Source organism: Anticarsia gemmatalis, chromosome 14 (genome assembly GCF_050436995.1).
Source record: "Anticarsia gemmatalis isolate Benzon Research Colony breed Stoneville strain chromosome 14, ilAntGemm2 primary, whole genome shotgun sequence".
NCBI lineage: Eukaryota > Metazoa > Arthropoda > Insecta > Lepidoptera > Erebidae > Anticarsia > Anticarsia gemmatalis.
Genome location: NC_134758.1, coordinates 6,417,962 through 6,436,387, shown reverse-complemented (window position 1 = coordinate 6,436,387; position 18,426 = coordinate 6,417,962). Strand labels below are relative to the sequence as shown.

Sequence of the window (18,426 nt, the reverse complement as noted above, 5' to 3'; positions counted from 1 at the left end):
TAAAACACACTATTATGTTCATACCAATATATAATAACAGTTACAGGAGTTTACTACATTACAGACCTACTATAAAGCAAGCATAAAAATATCATTTCTTAGATATTTACTACACAATCTAAAAACCAGGCCATATTGAGTTAGGCAGAGACCAACAAACGCCTTCTTTTCGACCGAAGATTTACAAACCTCTTTACTTCACTCACATTCTACAGTAAAAGTAATAAAATCGACAATAACTGACATGTTAAAATCAAATTTGCGCTAACGTCAATGCCTAATGTCAACAATCTCCACTGTAAAACGATTTAATAGAATAAAATATAATACATATTACCTGTAATCAATAAATAATGGCCGGCAAAGGTACTGATCGTAAAGCTAAATCTAAAGATTCAAAAGGTGGAACTGCTAGCAGTGACGCAGCCGAAGCGGCATTATCCGCTTTCGTATTACCCAATAGTTTACCCTGTTCAGAAGTAGAATTCCCAGTTATTTTAAAGAAATCTGCTAGAGCAAATTGGAAAGAGATTGTTGAAGAGAGCACTCAATGGCAACAAACAGTTGAAGACTACGCAGAAAGTAAGAAGGAGCCCACTGTAAAACCTCCGTTCCTTAGTAAGTTTACAAGTTTCATACTTATTTACATTTGATTGGGAGGTATTTGCTTAATTTCGGGAGAAGAGGTATAGAAGGTGTAGCGGCTCGCTACATACAGCGACATCTACTGGGACCAGCGCGCAACCAACCACCACGCGCAGTGTGACTGACGTCACAAGTCCTAGATCGCGCTATCGAAGTTTGCATTGCAACTGACTATATATACAAGTTCCCGACTACAACAGTCGGGCAGGCTAGGCCCACCAGGCATGATCACCTCGCCTGGTCGGAGGATCCTCACTTTGTGTTCCTTGTGGGGTGTTGGCTAAGATATTCCGTGAAGAATAGGATTAGACCATAACCGGCAGTAAGTTATTTACGGTCATTAGTTATGCCTACATATTTACAGAGACTGAATGTGACTATATTCAAAACGAAGTCTTAGTGCATCTTATACCGGCTCTAGTTGAAACACTTAACAAAGCTAAGACTTGGGAGGCTCTTGAACGGCAGAAATGTTTCTTCAATGGAATCGATCACATAGTACAGGTATTTTACACTGCATTGCATATTTTAGCGTAACGTCAAGAGTATTACCGTACCAGAATCAAAAGTAATTTTTTTATTGTTTTGCTTAACTCTTAATGTTGCCATTCCAGACACAATAGTAAATATTACTAATTTATGTAACTTTGCACAGATTTAAAACAAGATAGGCACAATTAATAACGTATTTTATATTTTGTAGGTATTGTGGAATAACAATCCCCGTTATCCAGGACGCAAGGAGAGCAACTTGCATCTATTCAACATGCCATGGGTCAGAGACTACCTTCGTGATAAGTATGGGCTTTATTTTTGAACAATCATACATTTTCTCTTTTACCAAGAGAAATGACTGTAAATTGATAGTCAGATTCATAAATTGAATTGAACAAAGACTAAGGCAGCCTTCAAATCCTTAGGCTGAGCATTTTCTTGCTTCATCATAGTGTAATTAATTCGTTCTCTATTTTTTTTTTTTTTTTTTTTTTTTTCTTTTTCTTTTTTTTTTTTTTTTTTTGTATTATTGACCGTTGAAGCATAAAGACGTGCTCTTATGCATTATTTAATATAGTTTATAATATATTGACCTCCTTTAGAATTTAATTGTGTAGTGCGTTGACAATGCAAGCTTGCAAATTCCATCGTTAGTAATGAGTTTATAAGTTACGGGTACGTGTATAATAGATAGAAATACTAAAATGGAGAACAGCCCCTGCACCCTGAGTAGGTCGCCTCAACACTCCACTTCCGTGTCTCTTGAAGTGGTGTCTACAGCAGAGTTGCAGAGATGGATGACGACCATTGAGACATATTTGAATGAAGTGTGCTCCATATCCACCGAGGGTAAACTAAACTCGGATCAAAAGCTAAAAATCTCAAACTTATGTCGCAAAGTTGGGAAAGGAACGTCTGAAATGGCGGTTCTGTATCAGTCGCTGAAGCAGCAAGCCCTGGACTTATCAAGTAAGAATGAAGCTCTGAAAGAAAAGTGCGACCTGACAGAACATATTATTGCACTCAAGCAGACGGTCCAGGAGTCATCGACCGTTGGAAATGTTTCGTTTGCCGATATGGTCAAAAAGAGAGCTAATAGTTTTGTTCGACCCGCTAACCTCAGCTCTGTCGCCGTATACCCGAAGGATAAACAGAAATCTAGCGACGAGACGAAAAACCTTGTACAAAAAATAATTTGTCCGGAACAAATGAAGTTGAAGGTGCGCGGACTGCAGAAAACGAAAAACGGAGGCGTTATAATTAGCACGGAGACAAAAAATGATGCCGAAAAGTTGAAACAAGCGGTGCAACAATCTACGTTTGGACTCACAGCCGATGAACCCCAAAAGCGCAAACCTCGGATTGTGATCGTTGGGGTTCCCTCCGCAATGCCCGAAAAAGAGGTTTTTGCCTGCATATTCGAACAAAACATAGCCGAGAAAATTCCATCTTTGACACTAGAAACCTTTTTGACCACATGCAAGTTAAGCCACAAATCCGGCAGGAAAGATGCCCCGAACTGTAATTATATAATTGAAGTCCCTGCTAATATTCGCAAGGCTCTCATCACTCAGACCCGTATATTCATAAACTGGACCTCTTGTCCTGTTAGGGACTTCACACTTGTAACTAGATGCTACAAGTGCCAGCAGTACGGGCATGCGGCAAAATCTTGCCGTGAAAGTCACACCATTTGTGGACACTGTGCGGCTACGGGACATAAAATAGACGCTTGTATAATGAAGCATACCATGGAGCCTAAATGCGCTACTTGCACACGTTACAATAAGCCCAATAAACACCAAACAGGAATAGCAGAGTGTCCCGCTAGAAAAGCTGCTGAAAAGAGATACATCAACTCTGTTGATTATGAGGGTGCATAGGCGTTTAATTAAGTTATTTTTCGTAATAATTATGTGTGTGAACTTTGTACTTCATTATTATATTACTTCATTTTTCACCAATGTAAACATTCCATCAAACACTACTGACCCACTTACACTCGATTCCTTAGTTAGCAAATTTCTGAACTGCGTCATTAAATGCTTGACCTAGATTTTTATTTTTGTTTCAATATACATGTTTCGTTACTTAAGTTACATATTGGCATATTTTGTCATTTTTATATAATGATAGTGTATAGGTCCATTATAATCTTTATATTAACATAGTACTGCAATAATTGTGTTAGCAAAGACTCTGACGGCCTTGTTCTCTGTCTCACCGTAACACAGGTACAAACCTAGCACGGGAGCTGGGGAATAATGTCTTGTTGGTCTGGAGTATGATACAGTTTTGTAGTGCTATCTAAACTTTACTTTGCCAGAAATTTTAACTATTATTATTTAATATCTAAATAATGTATAAGTAATTTTTTGTTTTTTATCAATAACGCTCGCCGTATCTAAGAGCCTGTGATACAGGATTTATTTATCCTAATACAGGCTCCCAATGTTTTTATTATGTACCTACCTAATATTCTAACTATAAGACTTATATTAAACTTTATGTATTAATTTATTTGAATAAATTGAATTGAATTGAATTGAAATTGAGAAACACATCAAGTTTCTTCAGGGATTATTACATTTGACACTAAAAGTGTAGTAGTATGTTTCAAACATTTCCCTACCTTAGACAGAGGTGTTATACATAGAGACCAACATTAGATAATTAATAAGTTAGAATTTGACAATTTACATAAATTTAAATAAAAAAATACGTATTACGCTTTTCAGTCCTCGTCCATACTATCCAAAATCTTGGCTTTGGCCAGAAGAATACGCTGCCACTCTAATACAAAAGACTGTGCGACAATATTTCGTTCAGAAACAAGAGGAAGTGCAAGAAATGCGTGAATTCTGGAGGGTGAATATTCTGTTTGTTATCCACACAATTATTTTAAAAACCGGCCAAATGCGGACTCGCGTATGACAGTTTCCGTTCATTATATTATAAAAAGGGTAAAAATCGGGCTTTGCTATAGGGGCCCCTCAATAATATTAATTTTAACCCATTTTTCGTTGTCAAAGCAGCAACAGAAATACATCATCTGTGAAAATGTACCTGGTGACAGACAGACTGCAAAGTCTTAGTTTTAGGGTTTTACCCCTTTGAGTAAGAAGCCTCTAAACACACAAACTAACTTTTCATTTTGACAGAAACTGGCATTGGAACGCAACATTCCTGAGATGGAGATGAACCCATTTTTGGCAAAGAAGTTTGCTTCTTCAATGCATGTGTCCAATCACAATTTTTAAAGTGATAATGTAAGTATTTACTTAACAATTTTAGATTCCAACAGCAATTTTATTTTACTTACAAACTTAATTTATGGAATGGTTAATATTTATATAATGTCTTGCAACAAAAAATAGATTTTACAAGTTTAACATTTATCATCTATTTATTTCTAAAACTTTCTATAATTAAACATATAATAATAATAATTGCTTGTTTTATTTAACTTAATACTCCTTCATACAGGCCTGGGCTGGCTGGAGTACCAAGACCCATAGAAAACTGGGCAGTAGGTTTTTCATCTCCTTTTGCAATCCTCTTGACACGGTTTGGGCTGTGATTGTAACTGATCGGCATTGTAAAATCAGTTACAATCTGAAATAAGAAACATCATTTTATTACTACATGTATAATAATAATAATATATGATATAGGTTATGGAAAAGTTTCTGGTGTATATAATAAAGAACCAAAAAATCCACCTAATTGAGAAGGATCTGTTTATAATGGGTAGGTGTTTGCACGTCTTGCAGGTAGGTACACATCCTTATTCCATGGATTCTATCATTGCTAAATGCAGAAAAGACCTAAATAAGAATTGCTCTTGTGTCTCAGGGACTTTTACAAACATACAAATAATGGACACAAAGCAAAACCCAGACCTGAAACGACATGGATCTCACAAATATTTGTTCCATGTGGGAATCAAACCCATTACCTCCTGACGCACTAGTAGTGGCTGGTGATAAATTTAATCAAGGTGTATTAGAAACATATAGGCCACTAGCTGACCCGCGCAACTTCGCTTGCGCCCAATAAGAGAGAATGGGTGAAATTTTTCCCTGTTTTTGTAACATTAATTACTGGTACTCTGCTCCTTTTGGTCGTAGCGTGATGATATATAGCCTATGTCCTTTCTCGGGTATCAAAATATCTCCATGCCAAATTTCATGCAAATTGGTTCAGTAGTTTAGGTGTGATTGAGTAGCAGACAGACAGACAGACAGACAGAGTTACTTTCGAATTTATAATATTAGAATGGATTTTTACTAGACAATTAACAGTGTCAAATTATAACTATTATAATATGCTAGCGGCTCTAAAAAATGTTTAAGACAGCTTTTATTACTTACTTCAAGTCCCTTATTCTCATGATCTTTAATAATAAATTTCTTCATAAGTGGTGGCATTTCAACGCTGTTTGGTAGGATCACCTCAGGGTGGTTGTGAACATTATTTACTGAAGCAAGTAATTTCGCCTCTTCATTCTTTGGTATTAGTTTATAGTCAGTTTTATAAGATGTGCGATAAATTTCGGTCAGTTTCGGCAATGGCTTCCCTCTGAAAGTCTTCTCCACCCATACTCGTACTCTACGCCTTTCCTAAAAATGTATACCGTTGAGTTACACAGATACATACACATAAATATAATAATATTCTGCTGCGTTGTTGACACGGATTTGTTTGTTTACAAATTAATTAGCTAATTCCTATCTCACCTCATCAGGACAAGTTTCCACTTTAACTATTTTCATGAAACTAGGCTCCGGATACCTTTCGAAAACAGATCTGACGACAATTCTTCCGACTCCTAAATTCTTCAAACTTCCAATTATCTCCCATAATGACTTGCCTTTAAAATCAGTGGTTCTTCCAACATATTTAATCACTGGAGATGTCATTTTTTTTCGAAAAAAAGGGGAAAATAAGGCGACCAACGAGACGAGTAACTTTTTAGGTTACCTGTCTATTTCATTCCCTGTCATGTGTCAGGTCTGTCAGTAATTGTCAGTGTCACTCGCTTGTCAATAGTGTTGTATCAATGTACGAAGTGTACGAACCTCCAAAGTGTCTTTTGCTTTAGTCTAACGTAGCCAATTTATTAGGCATCTTATTAGTTTGACATATATTACTTTTATCTCCTTTTATTAAATACGATGAAATAAAAGTAATGAATACATAATTACTCTATAAATATTATACGTACCTATCCTTTTGTTATTTACTTTAAATACAGTCCACTGTTTCGGAAATTGGAGAATATAAAAAAGTGCCATCTCTTATCGAATAGTACGTAACAACAGTTACAGCTTATCGTTAGAAACACGAGATGGCATTACGCGGAGATTTTTGTCAACCTTTCAAAACCAATAATTATTGTCTTGCCCATATCTTGATTAAAATCTGATTAGGAACGATCTTCACTCATCTCTAAAATATGCTTGGGAAGACCAAAAAATCAAAGCGTTTTTAAATTAATTTCATGTAAAATTAGGTACCTATTTGCTTTTTTATAATAATATAAAGAGTTACTTCTATCAACTATTTAGATCACGCGAAAATAATTTAATTTGCGATTATGCGTATACCTGTGATAACAAATAAATGAATTTGTTTTGATTTGATTTTAAGTGTAAAATATGGTTAAAATACTGAAATGTTCCTATGTCATGTACCTTTAAACTGCTTGTATTTTTTTATTATTTTAATTTGTCAGCTTGCATTTGACTCGGACTTAAATTCTATATTATTAATATGATAATCTCATTACATTAAGTTCTTAAGCTCTCGGAAATCTTTCGATTAGCTTAAGAGATTTAGCTAGCTTTATTATTTGCTTACTTTACTCCTCAAGTGGATATTACCATCCAATTTTATTTAGGGAATAAAACTGGTGCATAAGTGCACGGATAACAAACATACTTTAAGTACACACCATCCAATTAACTCAGGAATACCTTCTCAGAAACAGACCTGGGTACTGGAAACATCGGTTAAACACTAGGTAGATTATAGGGGAGCAAATGATACGAAAACATAAAAAATCAACTTCAATTTATTTTCAATTTCTTATTTTGTTACTTTATGGAATTTATGCAATACAAATGTTGTAAAATATAATTACAATAGTTAACAGTTGTTAAATTTTAAATGCAGGTTTTAATTTTAATTATTTATAACAATGTCATGGAAAAGTCCAATTATGTTGACCAATCAATTAGTGTATGTATCATTGCCCATAATACACTATGAAAATGAATAAAACAGTCCTTCGCACTACTGAGTGAAACCTTATTCTGCTACATTTTTCTAAATGAGGGTTTCATATTATTGAACTATGGATTTTTAATCCCATTAAGCCCTAATGTTAAATATTACAGGCAAGTTTAGGCATTTCAACATACCTGCTATTACAAATGATTAAATAATAACCATTAATTAATTAATTTTATACAATTTCAATTAGAACTCAAAAAGCCATGACATTGAATATTCTCTATGGCCATATAATCACTGTTCATAACAACACAACACATTAAAAAACAAATTTGCACTAGTCACTATCCATTAAGCAATCCCAATGTCTTATTCGACTGCAATTAACAAAAAATAATATACTTTAGACAATTCATTACCAAGCAATGAAATAGCAGTAAGTGTCACCTTTGGTGGCATTATCCGTATACCTTTGCTATGTTAAAATTATACAGCACAAGTAACTTGTACAATAAAAAGCATTGGAGCATCTCAGTGACGCGTCTTCGTCCACTGCAGAGCATTATTATACTCGAACCGAGTTGAGAAAGTACAGCGATCAATGACATTGTTCAATTGACTTCGCCACATATCTCGATTCATTAGCGAAGAAGCTACCCTTCTTACTTTTAGTTGTTTCCATTTCTACAAGAACCGTTCATATGACAATTGGTAATTCCGGTTGTACTATACAACTATCTACCAATCATTAAGTTGACGTAGAATATAGAAACATACCAATCATAATTTTCTACGGTTATAACTGTACAGCAGTCACATTCCGTTGGCAAATAATTAAACATAAAATAAATATTAAATTTAGCTATAAATTGCCTAGTTACCAACCGGAATGGGCTTCGTGAACACGCAGGTGGTGAATAACAAGTCCATTCTTACAAGAGGCCCGTATACAATAGTTACATCGCCCCACAATTAACTATACTAAGCAATCGCAATAATAATTTAAGACATATTTACACATCATTGTCGGTATTCCACAATTAAATAAGGAACTTAAATTAGAATAATTTAAGATAATAGGGATATTATTATTAATAGGAATCAGTCATTCAGTATCCACAGTGATCGAGCGAGAGTCGATCGGTCGTCGTCTCGTAACCGTCCGTGTGCGGAGCGCAGGGCGCGCGGCGCGGGCGTCTGTTCGGGCGCGTGGGGAACATATGTGGCGCCGCCCGCACCGCACCGCGCCGCACCGCTCCGCCTGCGGGACCCGGACTCGCACGAGCTCGGTCAGCGACGCGAAAGCTTTCGGCTTGGAATTTGCCATGCTCTAAATCAAGGCTAGAAGTAACCTAGAAGTGTGAACTCGCCGTGTGAGGTACGAGGACGCGGGCGCGGGGCCCTGAGGCCGCGGCGGCGGCGCGGGCGCGACTCGGAGCAGCGGCCCCGCCGGCGCTTAAGTCGTGTCCCGCACGTATGTGGCGATGCGCACCTCGTCGATCACGCGGGCCCACTCCAGGGCGTACGAGTCAGGGTCTTCCAAGTAGTATGTACGATTAGGCTGTAAAAAAAACAACCACGATTAAACTCTATGTAAAATTGTATGTTGCAGTAGGCACCTTCTAAAATAACTTGATTAACAATCATTGTTTAGTATTTCTAATATATTTAAGTATCTTACCGTGTGAACTAAAAATATTCTGAAATTCTTGGCCTCTACTCGTAGATCAGGAGACCAAGGAATCTCTCCCTTCAACACCATATTGGCTGGATCGACGTAAAACAGGCGTGGTCCGGTAGTAAGCAGTAACATGCGCCGTCGAGGAAATAGGCCCTTTCTCTTGTCCACCAAGCCTTGTTTTAAAATCAGCTCTCCGTCGACGAACTGATGCCACTTGCTTTCCCGAGACTGAACTTCGAGACGACGACGTTTCTCTTCAGGACTGATGTTTAAGATTCCTAAAGACAGACAAAAGTTCAAATTAGTGATCAAAGCCAAAAGTTGAGTTGTCTTATTTAAACCCTATGACAATATTTTGTGTTCCTACCATTGTTCCTACACAAAGCTTCTGATAAACTTTAAAAACAAATGCATGTACACAGCTGATTATAAGGTCAACGTTAATAAAACACGTAGGGCGTAACGAGCGAGTCATTCATGTCATGGCATAAGCGGTTGAGAATGTGGCACTTCGGGACGACGTGCCGGAAGGCTGACGTCATACCAACTATAAAACCGTAAACCATACACTGAGGACGTCCGTTCTGAATGTGTGTAGCAGTGAATGCGATGACGTAGTCTTACTCGTGCAACGAATGCATAGATCAAATTACGAAGCGACTTTAATATAATATTATATGTACGTAAGCCCGGATAACTAAAACTAAGTGCCACATGGAAAGAGATAAATAACTTATTTGGAAAAATAATCATAAAGTAAAACGATATTGGACTTCGGTTTAGTTATGAAACGAGAAGCGTATAAATTTGCCAAGAATTCAGGTCACGGACGCACCAGTTGCCTCTTACTAGTCGCTTCACTGCACTCGCCCGACACTTTGTAATTGTCCACATCGGCTACATACTCAACCTACTAACATCCATTGAGACTTCTAACAGCGTTAAAAGTAACAACTATGTTGAAACATTTGTTATTATTTTATTCGTTTAATATTTTGCAATTTACGCCCGACGTGCATCTTAAATATGTCTGTTTGTAAAGAAGTAATCGACTTTTTTTAAATATAATTTGATCATTACCTTTAGAGGTAGATAGGTCGAATTCCCAAAGTCTTAGAAGCTGGTTGTTGCCCAATCCGGGTTCAAGGTGATCCGGCACATTGTAGTCCTCTTCGAATGAGCCTCCAGGTAAGTAGGGGCTAATTGTCGGCGGCGTCTGCTCCCAAATATTCTCCCAGTCAATTCCAGCAAAAAACGGATGGTTGCGAATACTATCATAAATCTCTCCCTTGTCATTGGCGCCAAGTCTTTTAGTATGATCCAATACCAAAAGTTTTTCTACGAGGTCTTTTGCGTCAGCTGGAAAGCCTTCAGGAAACTCGAAATCCATTTTAAATATTTTTTGGAAGGTTAGGAATTCTGTAGAAGCGCGGAATGGTGGCAGACCCGAAATCATTTGGTATATAATGCATCCTAATGCCCACAAATCAGAGGCACGTGTGTCTACGCAGTCGTGTAATAATTCTGGACTTACGTACTGCGGAGTTCCAACAAAACTAATTTTTCTAGAGCGTTCATTTTGTGCCTCATTATCTGTATTATTTGGGTCGGATCGGATTTCTTCAGGATCCAGAATTTTTGCTGTTCCAAAGTCAGCAATTTGTAAGTGCATATTTTCATCTAATAATATATTTTCTGGTTTTAGATCACGGTGAATTATGCCTTTGGCATGCATTTTTTCTAAAGCCAACAATAGTTCAGCGGCGTAAAATTTAGCTACATTTAGCTCGAAAGAGCCAACTTTATTTATGTATGACAATAGTTCGCCGTTTTTGGCAAAGGACAAAACAAAATACAGTCTTTCTTCATCTTGAAATGTGCAATAGAGTTTAACAAAACCATTGGGCACATTAAACAACATGTTCAAAGCGTCTTTTTCGCGCTTTATGTATTCTCTTTTCTTTTTCCGGATGATATGTAATTTTTCACACACTTTAACTGTAACAAATAAGTTTAGAATTAATAAAATACTTGTTTTTGTTCGTTCATGCTATCTGGACATCTAAATAAATATCACTGACCACTATAGATATACAAATATTGTTATAATCATATTTATACATGGGCCCTGTATTCTGATATAAACAAGTATATTATTATGGGTACGTACTTGCATATTCCTTGCCGCTGTGTATGTCCTTTGCCAGAAACACGGTGCTATAACAGCCATCACCGATCAGTTTGCCAAAGATGTAGTCTTTAGCTGTCCTCTTAGTAGGTTTTTGAGCTTGACTTGGCGCCGGCGATGGAGCAGGTGCCGGTGCAGGTGCTGGTGCAGGGACGGCTGGCGCCGCGGGCGCGGCTGCTGGAGCAGGCGCAGAAGCAGCTTGCATCTTTACCGGCGTCTCAACAATGGTTTCGGCCGCAGCAATTGGGGCCCGAACCTCGCTAGACGCGCGACCGTTAATCTGAAATAAACGAAAACGACTGGTGAGTATATTATCATTTAGACATATTCACAGAACGGTACGTGATCACAGACTAGGTATTGTAGATCGTCGTGAGAGAAAAGCGACGTCGTCGCGCTTCGAAAGCGTGCACTTGTTTATCGGCTGGCAGCAGCGGCGGCGGCGGCGGTGATGGTGAATACACGTCATGCGCGGTGGGGGCCAGGGGGCAACGCGCCGTCTGCAGTGCCGACTTCTTTTAAATTTAGGTGACCGCTAAATACGTAAACAATGCTTAAAACTAGGTGAAATGTAATTTTGGCTAATATTATTATCAATTAACAACTCATGTTTGATGTTTATGACGTATTGTCAAAAAATATTGTATTGTTTGGTTTGACATATTTTTGTTAGTTTCGAATTAAAAAGATGTTTTTCTTGTCAGTCTAGAGGGCAGGTGCAATTAATAAAAAAATATATCTCACAGTATGTACGCAAGCACACAAACAAAAACCCAAAGAAACGTCAAAATGTAGAGACATTTAAATAATATGAAAATAATATAGAAAAATTGGGTGGCGATATTTAAATAATCAAAATGTTCCGGCTGCCACGTTCACTGGCCTCGCCTACAGTTCGATGATCCAATTTTTCGAGTTCGTGGCTCGAGTTTTTGTTCATTTTTTACGTAGCCGTCGACGAACAAAAAATGACGCTTCCATTCAACAACGTGAGTAAAGAGTGAAGACAGACAAGGATAGCTGCAATTCGCAATTCTGTCCTTCTCTAACCACGCTGCAGATACCACAACTCGCGTATAACGGTACATTGGCCAAAAACAAACTTAATGAAAAGCAAATGAAAGTAACTACAATTTTGCCGTTACTTTACGGGAATATCTCTAGTGAAATTTTTATTGGTTACCTACTTACTGAAGCAATTTTTGTTTAAAATAATTTAAGTTTAAGAACAATTAGTTGACTTTCACTGAAAGTTCTAGCAAATCCTGAATAAAAATATGTAGGAGCCGACACTAGTGGAAAAAACCAATACTAGGGTGTCGTGGTAGGCGATGAGTTACAAACTATAATTACCACTAGGTCGCAGCTAATTACGTATGTCAGTTAAGAGATAAACAGCCAGTATTCGAAATTTGATATACCTAATTATGACACCGGATAAAGTTTACGTAGGCAGATTATTCTTATTTTTCCTATCAAAGGGTAACTAGTAACTTATGAGGCCAGGTTTCTCAACAATTTATCTTTACCAAGGCTAAGACTAAGCAAATCAGCCTGCATTCTCATACTGGTAATGGAATGCGAAACTCTTCTAAAGATTCTAAACCATTACATGGTCCATTGAAATTTCGAGTGAGTCACTAACAATTAAAGTTGCTTGTAAGCGCCGCAAATGGGTCTCGCATTCCGCGGCTGGAGCGCTGTGTAGACCACCGTCGCAACGGTACTTACACTCGCATTCCCACACCGACGATGGATTCCACCGTCCACTAACACCGACTACGTAGTCGACCCAGATCCCCACCACCGACACTCTGCACTTTGCATTGCCGCCTGCATACAACCAAACGATTTATGTAATGTTATTGGACTCATGTTCCTTTGGACTAGTTTGACCAAACAAATCATTGGCTGGTTATTGTTAAATGTCAATAGTAAGCAATTTGCGACACAATTTTAGAACATAGGTACATATGTAAGAACGCGGATATGTGTTTATGTAAGTAAAAATTTACATCCGTTTTAAAATTTTATGACGTATACGAGTCGACATACAAAAAGGTTTAACGCGGTAACGGTGACGTGGGAAAACTAAGAATCAAAATAATGGAAAAACATTACAAAATTGTAAATAGGAACTGTATCTAAGAAAAAGTGAAAGTTGAATGAGAATTGTGAATGCATGATCATGAATCACGGAGTGTAAACAACACCTTTGTCCGAGAACACGAACAACGACGACAGAGACATCCCCGTTAACATTTAACTTACAGTTAAAACAGGTCATTCAGTCAATGCGTAACAAACTAACAACATAAAGTTGTTTACATCTTTCTTTATAAATGACCTAAATTAAATTCAAATCAGTCTACAATTAAAATTTGGTCACGTTAATTAATGTACCTATTGTACGTTAAATATGTTAGTTTGTTTATTTTCCAGTGAAATCAGTGTTTTTCCATAAACCCTGCATTTTATCGGGAAAGATAAAGAATGTGGGTGTACATAACCTCCTCCGCAAGGTATTACGCCACAACATCAGTGATGACGTACAAGCAAACATTCTCGTAGTGTGTCAATTTTATCTTTTATCAGTTGGTAAAGGGCGAAGTGTGGCAAAATATTTGCTTTTTTTTAGTGTTTGTTTTAACTTGTCATTCTAGAACGTAAATTTACAGTTTGATAAATATTATGCTGCTGGTACTGTTTTTAATGAACAGTGGAAAACTAAAAAAATACAGCACTAGTATTATATAGTAGTAGGTAGTAACTTTCAAAATAATTATAAATGAGAACTCATATGAATATTATTAGCCTGATAAAAGCTGTGCGTACACAATTTGTAGATATCATTAGAGGTCGTACAAATCATATTGCATATTGCGCGGTATCGTGGCGACAATAATCTGCGTGGAATGATACATTATTTTTACGCCAGTTATGATTATAGTGGTATTGGAGCACTGAATGCGGAGATCGTGAGGAGTTCTCAGTAGTAAACAAGGTGGTCACGCCGGCGACGCGTGAACAAACAAGTGCGGTGCCGCGGCCGCCCGCGCCGCCCTCCTCGTCGTTTGTTTGTATTTATTATACGAGCGAGACGCACTCGCCGTTGTGAACGACGCCGCATGCCGCGCGCCTCGTACCGGACCCATCCGACAATATACAGAAAAACAGGGCGAAAGTGCGCAATCACCGCTTTACACAGCGAAAGTTTACAAACAGTAGTCGAGTAGTAAGACATTGCCATTTGCCACGTCTGCCTTACTGTCACATCGTGCAATATAATGTTATACGACTTTATTACAGAAATACACTAATGTTCAATTTTTTTTTAATCTGTATATCAAACAATTTTTCCTAAACATTATGGAAATACCTAGTAAAAAACTGTTGTTTTACGTATAAATGTATCCTTCATTAATATTTTTTAAATGATTATAGAAAATAAAACAACGTCAAAAACATTATTTACAAATCCACGATATTCCGTTACTTCTAACTAATCAAGTTACAAAAAGACTGCGCGTTTGCCCAACAGTCACGAGGGGGTACATTATAAACACGAGACACAGACAGTCATTGACCTTACCTTGGTTTTGGGCGAGGGCTGTTTCCCGCGCTTCGTAGAGCTCACGCCAAGTAAACGCAGAATCCTGTTTGCTGCTTCGAGTAGAGTTGCACTACCCCTCGATCCTCTTTTAACTCTGTTAGCCAAACCGCTCATTTCGACTTGTCTCTCACTTTGTTTTCTACCGTTTTGTTATTGTTTGAAACGGTAAAAAAAACGATCACAGTTCATTGAAGGTTGATTTTTGTTCTTTAACACGTATTAAAACACAATTGGAACTAAAATATTTATATAAACACAAACGAAGTCCAAAGGTATGCAATGTAAATTCAAAATAAATAAATAAACAACGACAATTTTCAGTTCTATGGTAGCGCGCGTACGTCTGATCGACAAAACGGCGCGTTGCGGACTGACAACTACTGCTGGAATGCAACGAAGCGCCCCGACGCGAACGGAGCATTGACTACGTCTCTCTCTCGCTAGACAGAATAATCGCACCGGGTCGGTCGGTATGTACGAGTGGGGGGAGGCGCGGAGCGGAGCGCGGCGGGCGGCGCGCGCGGCTTGGTGTAGTTGTGAGACCCCATTCTCCTTTCGCAACCCAATCTACCCTCCAAGTTTCAATCTATGTATGTATGTAAGGACGAAGCGTGGCATGTCACCCTCATTCGCCTCCCACACTCTATTACCACGCCACTTATTGCCTTTTAAGTAAGTACTCGATATTATTGTTTTTATTCACAACATTCTAGGTAGGTAAACGGTGTAAGAAGTAGACAAGTTAATAATATAATTAAATCAGGATGAAATCATCGTAAATCCCCTATTTACTAAAATAATTAAAAATATACCTGTGTACTTGTTTTTACGTTAGTTTCTTGATGCATTCACTGTACTTTTTTTCACGAATAATTTTCTAACAATCTAGGTATAAAGGCTGTGTCTACATTTGAAAACGTATATTACTATGATTATGAAATAATATTCGTTTTAATCCCACGTGACTATGTTTGGGTAAAGTTCCGGGAGGGGTGAAGTACAGGGTGTTTCTAACCAAGACGGTCGCTCGGCTCGTCTCGAAAAGTTACGGGCGTGCTTTAGAAGCGGAAGTGGGAACAAATCAATAAAATCACAAAATGCATTCATCATGTTCAGCTAGTTATCGACACAACCAGTTTTAATCATAAAAATATACTTACCTGGGTATTATTTCATTTGTGTAATATTTTAATAAACAAGTATCCATAGCAATACATAAGAAATTAAATGAACGTTCATAATATAAATAAAATACCTACTTATATCAAATTGTAATGGCAAAATGTGTTAAAAATATTGGTAGTCTATTAGTAGACAATAGTAAAAGACCCATACATCCCTGAGATAATTCAATTCAATTCAATATGCAAGGATATACAATTGATTGTGTACGTAATTAAATAAATTCTGTATTTTTTTTTTTCACTTCAAAGCTCTTAAAGGTGCTTAGCTGTACGCTAATCAATATCTAAGGAACTAAGGAGTATCTATTGATACTCCTTAGTTCTTCACAATTAAAGCTCGTACAGAGTAACAAAGTCGATCTCAATACAAAAACATAAAAGAGGAATTTTCGAATGTTTTTTGATGAAAGGTATTTTTTTATAAAATACCCAAGTATGTAATGTAGGTTGCACCGACGACAGCTGTGGCGGCACGTGCATTGTGGCTCGTGCTAACGCTTCACACTTCACACACATGTACAGTTTGATTACCCACCCCGCATTCAAGTTGAATCTGTTTTAACGTATACCTACTTTAAATAATGAGCATGATATTGTATAAGAGGTTTGATTTAAATGCCTTGTCACAACAGTTATGAAGCAAGGGCAAAGATACCCAGCAATAAAATAATAAAATTTATTTAAAAACAGTATTACAATTAGCTAGTACATAAGCTTCTTAATATCTAGTACGAATCTATAAATTGTAATTTTCACAATTTTTTATTTCTGACACCCAACCTAAGATCTAACTTGTAGCGTGGGTGTCAGGTCTCTCTTAGAATACACAATTATGTAGGATATTTCGGAGCCTATGACACAAATTGAGGACTTTATTAGTACCTAAATACCTAATAACACTATAACTTATCGTAACTTATGGTTTTATATCATTAAACTAGAAATACTAATAGGATGTAAGTACAGAATAGGTCGGTATAAGGCAATAAGTTAATTTAAGATTCTGCACCATTTAAATTTCATAATATACTTATCTATTAATCACCTTTTTCTTTGCCTTGCAGTTTTAGTTCCCAATCAACTTTACAGCGTCCCTAAACACTGAATGGATAAGTTTTCAGCGACATTTTTACTGATATTTTAGACCAAAAGGACAACTAGATTGTAATTAAGCAAGTACGCTATGTGAACTCATGTGTAACAAAAATATTTATGTACTTACATAGCACATTCAATAAAACGTAAATAAACAGGCCACGTGATATAAAACCAGCAGGTGTTATCTACCTATTAAAAACAACACAAAAAAAGTTTCTGTAATTTTCAAACTTATGCATTTTACTTCGATCGTATTGTAAATTGGTCAAGTTCGTGTTAGTCTGCTCAAAACATGAGGTTCCGTAGTCCTAGTTGGTAATTATGTTCTGTTGAATTTATACGGAAATTAACTACCTACCTAGGTACCTGCCTTATTCTACGAAACGAAAAACTTCGAGCATAATTATAATATTGTTCTAATCAAGAAGTTTCAAGACATTTTGTATTTATTATCATTGACAACAATCATAGCACATGTCTCTTCAGTTTTTAATAGTTATGTTTATGTAGAACAATAATAAAATGTTATTAATTTAGGATGAAAATAACAACACGATTTCTTATATGTTTCACAAACATATTCACAATTCAAAGACTGATCATATAACAGACTGAATGACGAATGATTAGATTATAAGCTTCACTATAGCCTTATGCCTTTTGTTAGCCATTAAGAGTTGAAAGTATGAAGTGAGCCTTAGTGTTGATACACTAAGGCTCGACAAGCTTTCGTCCTTTCTTATGTAATTAAGGAACTCTAAAACCATCGCCAGGTGGACGATAACATTTTTTTGTACGTACCATAAGTCGTTGTCTGTCGCAGTTGCAACCCCTGGCTGAGCCTCGAGCTCCGTTTCAAAACAAAATAAAAGCAGTGTCGAGCATTGAACCCACCACCTGGCACTGTTTTTATGAGATACGGTATCCATATGGGGGCACAAAAAATATATACATACGACTAGTACCTATTTGTTATCGTTTTCGATTAGGGCACATTCATAAATCGATTTTCTGAAATCATATCGCTCTAAAAATATTTTTGTATATCTTGAATAAATTATAATTGGTGTTATTTATAAATTATAATGATGTAATTAGCAATAAGTAATCATTTATTATTGTCCGTGATGTTGTAGCCGCTTTTCATTAATTATTTATTAGGAATAGCATTTATGCAAAATAACTTGATAAGGCACATACAATCAAGTGCGATAAAGCAGGCCCCACATAACGATCAACTCACTTCACTTCCACACCTCTGACAATTTCGGCGTAGGAGTATCGA

At 37.0% G+C, this 18,426-nt stretch overlaps 3 protein-coding genes across 5 annotated transcripts in view; 1 reads left to right on the top strand and 2 right to left on the bottom strand.

The window, feature by feature from the left end:
- Positions 1-26: 26 nt before the first annotated feature.
- LOC142978156 (IQ domain-containing protein K-like) lies at positions 27-4,432 on the top strand. Its single transcript, XM_076122478.1, has 5 exons — positions 27-618; positions 1,010-1,149; positions 1,349-1,443; positions 3,879-4,008; positions 4,302-4,432. Exons 1-5 carry the CDS (start codon positions 354-356, stop codon positions 4,398-4,400), a joined length of 729 nt encoding a protein of 242 aa, XP_075978593.1. The 5' UTR covers positions 27-353; the 3' UTR covers positions 4,401-4,432.
- An 86-nt stretch (positions 4,433-4,518) lies between these two features.
- mRpS34 (mitochondrial ribosomal protein S34) lies at positions 4,519-6,162 on the bottom strand. Its single transcript, XM_076122479.1, has 3 exons — positions 5,880-6,162; positions 5,514-5,762; positions 4,519-4,755 (listed from the first exon to the last, which is right to left on the bottom strand). Exons 1-3 carry the CDS (start codon positions 6,060-6,062, stop codon positions 4,603-4,605), a joined length of 585 nt encoding a protein of 194 aa, XP_075978594.1. The 5' UTR covers positions 6,063-6,162; the 3' UTR covers positions 4,519-4,602.
- Positions 6,163-7,198: 1,036 nt separating this feature from the next.
- Positions 7,199-18,426, bottom strand: part of LOC142978579 (3-phosphoinositide-dependent protein kinase 1-like) — a 58,437-nt gene continuing 47,209 nt past the window's right edge. Inside the window, exons 1-5 of one of the 3 annotated variants that reach the window (XM_076123074.1) lie at positions 14,839-15,294; positions 11,229-11,526; positions 10,139-11,056; positions 9,059-9,336; positions 7,199-8,938 (exon numbers count right to left, since the gene is read on the bottom strand). In XM_076123074.1, the coding sequence (XP_075979189.1) occupies positions 8,834-8,938; positions 9,059-9,336; positions 10,139-11,056; positions 11,229-11,526; positions 14,839-14,973 (1,734 nt within the window). In that variant the 5' untranslated portion in view covers positions 14,974-15,294 and the 3' untranslated portion in view covers positions 7,199-8,833. Of the gene's footprint in view, positions 8,939-9,058; positions 9,337-10,138; positions 11,057-11,228; positions 11,527-11,600; positions 11,884-14,838; positions 15,295-18,426 lie in introns of those variants that run through there. The other 2 variants (XM_076123076.1, XM_076123075.1) reach the window with 2 other exon arrangements.

What these genes read in the sequence shown, in the direction of transcription:
- LOC142978156 (XM_076122478.1), top strand. Translation starts at nt 354, where the DNA reads ATGGCCGGCAAAGGTACTGATCGTAAAGCTAAATCTAAAGATTCAAAA. An exon ending in GAATCGATCACATAGTACAG is followed by an intron (nt 1,150 to 1,348) that starts GTATTTTACACT and finishes TATATTTTGTAG; the next exon opens with GTATTGTGGAATAACAATCC. An exon ending in AGAGACTACCTTCGTGATAA is followed by an intron (nt 1,444 to 3,878) that starts GTATGGGCTTTA and finishes TACGCTTTTCAG; the next exon opens with TCCTCGTCCATACTATCCAA.
- mRpS34 (XM_076122479.1), bottom strand. Translation starts at nt 6,062, where the DNA reads ATGACATCTCCAGTGATTAAATATGTTGGAAGAACCACTGATTTTAAA. An exon ending in TGGAAACTTGTCCTGATGAG is followed by an intron (nt 5,763 to 5,879) that starts GTGAGATAGGAA and finishes ATACATTTTTAG; the next exon opens with GAAAGGCGTAGAGTACGAGT. An exon ending in ATGAGAATAAGGGACTTGAA is followed by an intron (nt 4,756 to 5,513) that starts GTAAGTAATAAA and finishes TTCTTATTTCAG; the next exon opens with ATTGTAACTGATTTTACAAT.